The 7,565-nt window shown below is 67.9% G+C and overlaps 1 protein-coding gene across 1 annotated transcript; it reads right to left on the bottom strand.

Moving 5' to 3' along the window:
• Positions 1-1,350: 1,350 nt before the first annotated feature.
• On the bottom strand, positions 1,351-5,383 carry TAMALIN (trafficking regulator and scaffold protein tamalin). Its single transcript, XM_075133991.1, has 8 exons — positions 5,252-5,383; positions 3,529-3,578; positions 3,151-3,205; positions 2,672-2,774; positions 2,497-2,590; positions 2,359-2,425; positions 2,212-2,278; positions 1,351-2,129 (listed from the first exon to the last, which is right to left on the bottom strand). The coding sequence occupies exons 1-8, from the start codon at positions 5,381-5,383 to the stop codon at positions 1,702-1,704; spliced, it is 996 nt and encodes a 331-aa protein (XP_074990092.1). The 3' UTR covers positions 1,351-1,701.
• Between the last annotated feature and the right edge of the window lie 2,182 nt (positions 5,384-7,565).

Genomic DNA, 7,565 nt, shown 5'->3' on the forward strand with positions numbered 1-7,565 from the left:
GGTGCCCATGGGCCAGGTGGGTGTTGGGGGATTGCAGGGTGCCCATGGGCCGGGCGGTAGTTGCAGGGTGCCCAGGGCCGGCGCTGGCTCCCTGCCCCGGGCCTATATTTGTCGGTAATGACAGGCTGCTCCGGGGCGTTCCCGGGCCGTACCCCGCAGCCTCGGCCCCACCGGCACTGCCCGGCTCAGCCAGTGCCACGCGTGACCCCCGTGCCCAGCCAGCGCCTGCCCAGCCCCGGACACACGCAGCCCCAGTTCGGGGCTAAAAAAAGCTCCGCGTGGGGTGGCAGCTGCCGCGGGGGGGGTCCCGTGACGGGGACGGGGTGCCCCGACCCTGGCAGCACGCGGGCGGGCGCTGCGAGTGCGGCCCCATCAGCCAGACCATAAATGTCCAAGCACGGAGCCGTCCTGGAACGGGGACAAGGCAGGAGAGCGGCGGAGAGCTGCTGCACACGTGCAGACATGCGGCACGCGTGTGCACACACAGCCCTGCACCATGCACACGCACGCGCATGCAGCCCTGCGGCACAGCGCAGCCCCCCACACCCCCGGGTTCTCATCCCCAAAATCTCCTGCAGAGCCCCCTTGGGTCCCGGGGGGGCTGAGCCATGGCCGGACACCCCAGAGCCCGGCTGTGGGGTGCAGGAGCTTGGAGCTGGGGCTCCTGAAACAGAGTGGCCCAGCCAGGGACGGGCACAAGCCAGAGGGGAAACTGAGGCACGGTGTGGCCCCACGCTCCCCTGCAGGTCTGTGGCAGAGGGCTGGGTGCTCTCGGTGCTTGCACACAGCACTTGTGCAAGGCCACCCTCGTGCAAGGGAATCCTTGTGCAAGGGAATACTCGTGTACCCCTGGGTGCTCACTGCAACAGCGGAGGGGGGCTCTATGCACCCCAAGGCCTCTGAGTGCTGCTTCGGAGGGACTGGGGGGCAACAGGGCAGGGGGGGGGGAGACCCCAGTGCCCATCCCGCTCCCCGCGGGCACCCCGGCCCCCGCAGCCGGAAGGGCTCGGGGTGGGACCGGCTTCCCGCCGGCTGCCGGAGGAAGCGGGGCAGGAAGGGCCTGGCCGGGGCCCCGCAGCGCCGGGACACGGCCCATGGCACGGGGTGCTGCGGCGGGTGGGGGCACACGGGGGGTCCCCAGGAGCCCACGCAGCATCTGAGGTGACATCGGTCACCCCGAGGCCTTCCTGCCCGGAGCCTGGCTGGCAGGGGGGAGGGCAAAGGGGGGCAGCGCGGGGGCTGAGGGGGGCTGCAGCCTGGTGGGGTCCCCCGGGGGGACACGTCCTCCCCCAGCCAGCCCGTCCCCGTCCCCACGGGGCTCTGTCCCCCCCAGTCACAGCCACACGCCGCTGCAAAAAGTCTCTGTATTGGTGAGCGCCGAGCGCGCCGGCACGGTACAAAAGCCCCCGGGACGGCGGGAGGCAGGACCCCCGTGGGCCCCTGAGCCGGGGCGGGGGGACGCAGGTGCCCCCCCGTGCCCCCAGCGAGGAGGGCACCGATTCCTGAGATGAGCGGTGGCTTCGTGAGCCGCCTCGGGGAGGGTCCCCACGGCCGTCCCTCGGTGCCGTGACCCCCACAGCCAACGGCCGAGCCGGGACCCCCGGGACCGACCCCGAGCTCCTTCCAGCGGCCCCCGGGGCGGGCGGGGGGCCGTGCAGCCCCTTGCAATAAATAAATAAATAGGCCTGGGGGGGCCCCCGGCTAGAGGTGGCTCTCCTCCTCCTCCAGCGCCCGGTTCAGTCCCGGGATGAACTTGAGCAGCCGCCGGCGGAAGCTGCTGTGCCGGCCCTTGCGGGGGGCGGCCGCCCCCTCCCCGGGGTCCCCGGCCCGGGCCCACAGCCGCCCCGCGGCCCCCGGCCCCCCGCCGCACTTGAGGCTGGCGCTGCGGGCCAGGGCCGGCCGGGGTCGTGGCGGGGGGGGTGCGGGACCCCCGCTGTCCCCATCCTTGTCCCCGTCCTTGTCCCCATCCAGCGAGTCGGCGGAGGCGAAGAGGCAGGTCTGGTAGAGGGAGTCGTCGCTGCCGCAGGCGCTGGGGCGGGGGGAGCCGCCGGGCAGCCCCCCCTCACCCTGCAGGCACCAGCGGATCGACTCCAGCGTGTCGTAGATGCTGGGGTCCTTGGCCACCACGCCTGATGGGGGACATGGCAGGGGTCAGGGGGGGCGGGGGGTGCCCCACAGCCCCCCCCACTCCCCCCCCCGACCCCCACTCACCCCGCACCAGCCGCTGCTCCTGCACCATCAGCGAGCGGTACTCCCCCCACTTCTCGTAGAGCGTTTGCTGTGGGGAAGCGGAGGGGGGTGAGGACTCCATAGGGGGGTCCCCAGCCCCCCCGACCCCCCCCCAGCCACCCCCCTCACCTTCAGGTACTGCAGCCGGGCCTCCAGCTCGGCCCTCCGGATGGACGTCCCATAGAGCGTGTCGAGCCTGTGGGGTAGCAGCCGTCAGTGTGGGGGCTGGGGACCACCCGGGACCCCCCCCGTACCCCCCCAGCTCACCGGAGCATGTTGCCCGAGCTCTTGATGATCTCCACGATCTCGCGGTGCCGGACGCCCTCCACGTTCAGCCCGTTCACCCCTGTGATCGTGTCCCCTACGGTGTGTGGGGGGGACGAGCTCAGGGATGCTGGTCCCCACTGCCGGGACCCCCCCAGCCCCCCCGGGATGTGCTCACCGGCCTTGAGCCCCGCCGCCTCAGCCGGGCTCCCGCCGTGGACCCGGCACACGAAGGTGAACATCTCCACACTGTTCCTGTCCTGGTGGTGCAGCCCGTAGGTCTGAAACGGGGGGGGACAGTGAGGGGCACGGGGGCTCCCCGACCCCCGGGGTCCCCCCCAAGCAGCAGCCATGAGGTGGCAATGGCAGCATTTAATTGCTGCCGGGCGACGCGGGGCAGCACCCCGGCCCCGGGGGGTCTCGCCCCGGCTGGCTGCGCCCCAGGCGGGGCCCCCCCGGCCGCCCCCGCCGTCACAGGCTTCGGTAACCAGGCAGCTCCGTCACCGCTAAAAATAAACCCTGGCTCAGAGACAATTTAAAAATACCCTCGAAGCAAAGCAAGGTGCAGGCTGGAAGGGTGGGGAGCGCGGCATGGCATGGCTCGGCGTGGTACAGCTCGGCATGGCACGGCACGGCACAGCTCGGCACGGAACCCACCTGGATCTCGAAGCCGAAGGTCTCTTCTGCCTTCTTCTCCAGCGTCACCACCCTCCTGGCGGACAAGGGGATCAGGGACCAGGCAGAGCCCCCCAACCCCGACTCGCCCACCGAGACCTCGGGGACTTCTCTAAGGAAACGCTGCTTCGGGGTTTGGGTTTTCTCTGTGCTGGGCAGGGTCGGGACCCCAGGGACAGGACCCCCGCCAGGAACAGGACCCCAGGGACTTGGGCAGAGCCCTGTCCCATGGGTGCCAGACGAGGTCCCCGTGGGCTCCGGGGGTGTCTTGAGGGCCGAGCCCTGACCCGCTGCAACACCAACCCCCGCCCCGCTCCTGCACGTCCCCCCCATCAGCAGGGCCCGGTCTCCCGTCCCTACCTGTGCTCCTCCGGGGACTGGCTCGGGGACGCCCACCTGAACCCCGCACCCTGCGGCAGAGGGAGAGCCGTCAGCGGGGGACACCGTCCCGGGGCACGTCCCCCCGCCACCCCCTCCAGGGACAGCCGAAACGGTCTGTCCCACCAGGACCCCACCGAACCCCAGGGGAGCACCGTGCCAAGCCGGCACCGAACCAGCACCCGGGTGCACCCACCGCCCCGCGGCCCCCCCCCAGCCGGCCAGGCATAACGAGGCTTTTATCGGTGCTCAAAGCCACCCTCACATCTGCTCCGCGCTCGCCCCACGCTTTGACGTCAGCCTGTGCCGCACCCCACCCCACGCCACGCTCCGGGGGGGCCCCGGGCACAGAGGGGCCCTGTTGTGGTCACAAAGTCAGTTTTTTTCATGCAAAATCCCCCCCCGGCCCGGACAATGTCCCTGTTGTGGAGGGTGCGGAGGCGTGGGCGGGCAGAGGGACTGGCCGGGCATGGCAGGACCCTCGCCGTGGGGCAGGAGGTGACAGGGCTGTCCCCAAATACCCCTCCGTGGCCGCTGGGCTCCGGCAGCCCCGGCATGGTGCGGCTGGCGTCACCGTGAGCTGTGCCTTGAGAGCGGCACGTGGCCTGTCTTGGTGGCAGCCGGGTGCCACCAGCTCCCTCTGCTCTGTGCCATGCAGGCGTCACCAGCCCCGCGGGTGTCACCAGCCACATGGCCGGCCGTCCCAAACGCATCTGTGGGCGTTTAAGTGCAAAACACCAGAATCGGGTGCGTTCGCCATAGGGAAAGTTGCTGCTCGTCACACCGGGCCCCCACGTCACCCCAGTGATGGGGAGGTGACGCAGGACGCGCCAGCCCCCTCGGGGACGTCTCCGGCGGTGGCCTCGGCGGGTGAGCAGGAGCCAGGCCGCCACACGTGACCCGGCCCACGCCAGCACGGCCGCGAGAGCCACTTCTGCTCCGGATGTCGGCTCCGCTCTCGCTTCCCCCGACGCTCAGGAAGCGCCGCGGGGCCGGGGGGAGCGTCGGGGCGGTGACAGCCCCAGCGCCGCTGGAGAGGGGCTTTCCCGGGGGTGCGGTGGTGGATGGTCCTGCGTCCCACCGCACCAGACCCCGGGGTACCTTGTGCCCCGTCCCCCTGCCCTCTCTGCGGGGGGGGAGTGGGGACACGCCTGTCCCAGTGACATGGCCACGTACACCAGGGTGGGGGCCTGTCCCTGCGCCCCGAAGGCTGCAGGACAGGACGTGGGGAGGAACCGGGACAGGACATGGGGCTTGGGGGGGACACTGGGACAGGGTGGGGGCACAGGGAAGATACCAGGGCAGGACTTGGGGAGGAACTGGGGCAGGACATGACACTTGGGGGGGACAACACTGGAGCGGGAGGGAGACACTGGGAAGATGCTGGGGCAGGATGGGACCGGGGTGGGGAGATGCTGGGGCAGAAGAAGAGGCTGGGGGGGGTCACCGGGACAGGACCGGGACACCGGGGCAGGATGGGGACATGGGGAGGGACACGGGGAGGACACCGGGGCAGGACAAGAGCCCGGGAGAAGACGCCGGGGCAGGGTGCAGGCACCAGTGGCCGCGCGGGACGGGGAACACCCCGCACCCCCGGCCCCCCCGCCGCGTCGCGGTGGGTCCCCACCGGTCCCGGTGCACAACCCGGGGAGCACCGGGGAGGCTCCCCCGCCCTCCCCGCGCCCGGGGCTGCCGGCAGCCCTACCTTGCGCACCCGGGGCAGGGTGCCGCCGGCGACCGCCAGCGCCCGGTAGACGTCGGCGGGGCCGGGGCGCTCCGGGGCCGCCGCCGCATCCTCCTCCTTCGGCCGGAGCCGCCGGAGCCGCCGCAGGGTCATGGCCGGGCCGCACCGCCCCGAGCGCCGCTATATCAGCCCACTGGGGGCGGGGCCAAGTCCCGGCACGCCCCCTCCGGGGAGAACACGCCCCTTTCTGCGTCTAACCACGCCCCGTTATGCTCTAAACTACGCCCGTTCTAACGCTAGGCCACGCCCCGTTGCGGTAAGCCCCGCCCCGCATGCGGCATCGCCCCAGCCGGGGGCCGGGTCCGGCGCGGGGGATCCCGGGGACGGTGCCGTGGGGCAGCAGGGAGCGTGGGCAGGGAGGCCGCGGGGGATGTCAGGGGCGCCCCGCGGGGGACCAAGGAGGGGCTGCATGGGGCCGGAGATCACTTTGGGGACGGTAATGGCAGAAACCAGAAGCGATGCCGGGCTTTGCCGCTCCCCGAGGCCGCACCGGAGCCTGACTGCAGCCAAGCACCCACAGCCGCTTCACCCCGCAGGACAACACCCCGCCACCAAAGCCACAGCCAGGATTTAATTCAAGGCAGAAGCCGGAGGCGGGGGGCGGCCGGAGCCCCGGGCCGGGCTTCCAACGTGGGCGGACGGGAGGATTTAAACTGTTCCTGCAACAGCTTTGCCCGTGCTGAGGACGGGGACACGGAGGAAAGAACAATTCCCGGAGGCAGACGGGGTGTCTGCTGTGGACACGTCGCACGGCTCCGGGCAGCCCCTTGCTGCGCCGCACGGGGAGGTGGCAGAAATTTTCCAGCTGGAATTGAGGGGTATGACCAGATGTTTATTTAAAATTTGCCAAAAAAATCAGTTTGTAACAATCCTGCTGGCGTTACACCCAAGCCACCCGCCCACAGGCTGTCCAGGGGTTACCAGGAGGCAAGCTTGCTCCCAGAGCTGAGCTGCTCCTGAGCTGGAAGTGCTCAGGAAAGGACAGGATTGAGCCCACCACCCACCCCAGGGCACCAAACCACCACCCTTTATCAGGGAGCAAAGAACATCCCACCCTGTTCCCAAAATCTGGCAGCCCAAGGTAGTGACTTGGCCCCTTGGCTGAAGCCATCCCAGACCTCTTTTCCCATCACATTTCCTAAAAGAGGAGTAAAGACAATTTTTGCTTTAAAAAACCCCAAAGCATATTCTCGAGTCACCCGCTGCCTCCATTTCCAGGCCTCGATTTCCACTCGGGGGCCGTGGCAGCAGCCGCAGACAAAGCTGGAAACCGAGGAGGGGCGAGCCCAGATGGCGGCTCCCCCTCCCCACCAACGCTGTCAGTCTGAGCCCACGGGGGACCCCAGGCCCCGGCGGATTTTCCCCTTGATCCGCTCACAACATGCTCGTCCACGAGAGGCTCTAATTAGGGAGAATTAGTGGGGGCAGTTTGCACAGCACCGGTTGCCCTCCGAGCAAACAGGATTTCAGAGGGATGCCGGGCGGTTTGGACTAAAATTTATCCTTCTTTGAAGCTGCGGGTCCCCCTCCTGCTCCCAACTACCGACCCCCAGAGAGGGAGACCCGATTTCAGCTGCTCATCCCTGCGTGGGTTGGAAATCCCACTCCGCCACATCCTCGTCTCACCTCTGCTACGATCAAGGCACCTCCTGAGCGCACAGCGGGCGATGGAAGCTGCATCTCCACTAATAAGGGGAATATTCAACATTTAAGATTTGCTGAGCAGGATTCCCGGGGAGATTGTTTTAGCTGCGGGTGAACAAGCCCCCCCCCGACACTTCTCTGGGGGCTGGGGGACTATAAGCTCTGCCAGTCTTCGCCGCTCGGTTCCTACCCCTCTACGCCATGGCTAACCCTTCACAGCAAACCGCGAGAGACTCCAACACCTCACGTGAATAAAACAAACTTTTAATAATGTACAGCAGAAATCGACAGCCTTGTTTTATATTAAACAAAAGATTTCCTATATTACATTGTATTTACATTTGCATACTGAAGAGGTAAAGTGTCTAAGTGGCTATTTTACAGTCCATTTCTAATAAAATATACAAAACCAAACAAATAAAGGGGGCAGATAAGTACCAAGAGATCTGTTCTGAAGCCAGCGTACCACTGATTAACCCTGCGCCACAGACGAGAAGCACAAGCTCCGTACCTCTGCCTCTCCCCAACACGATTTGCCCTCGAGCATCTGACGTCTCCCCTCCTCATTTTGAGCGGCTGCGGCGCCGCTCTCTTGTCCTGAACTGTCTGTAGTGTTGCATTTTTTCTACAG

This window comes from Calonectris borealis, chromosome 30 (assembly GCF_964195595.1).
Source record: "Calonectris borealis chromosome 30, bCalBor7.hap1.2, whole genome shotgun sequence".
In the NCBI taxonomy this organism is placed as follows: Eukaryota; Metazoa; Chordata; class Aves; order Procellariiformes; family Procellariidae; genus Calonectris; species Calonectris borealis.

What these genes read in the sequence shown, in the direction of transcription:
- TAMALIN (XM_075133991.1), bottom strand. Translation starts at nt 5,383, where the DNA reads ATGACCCTGCGGCGGCTCCGGCGGCTCCGGCCGAAGGAGGAGGATGCG. An exon ending in CCCTGCCCCGGGTGCGCAAG is followed by an intron (nt 3,579 to 5,251) that starts GTAGGGCTGCCG and finishes CCTCTGCCGCAG; the next exon opens with GGTGCGGGGTTCAGGTGGGC. An exon ending in GGCGGCGGGGCTCAAGGCCG is followed by an intron (nt 2,591 to 2,671) that starts GTGAGCACATCC and finishes CACACACCGTAG; the next exon opens with GGGACACGATCACAGGGGTG.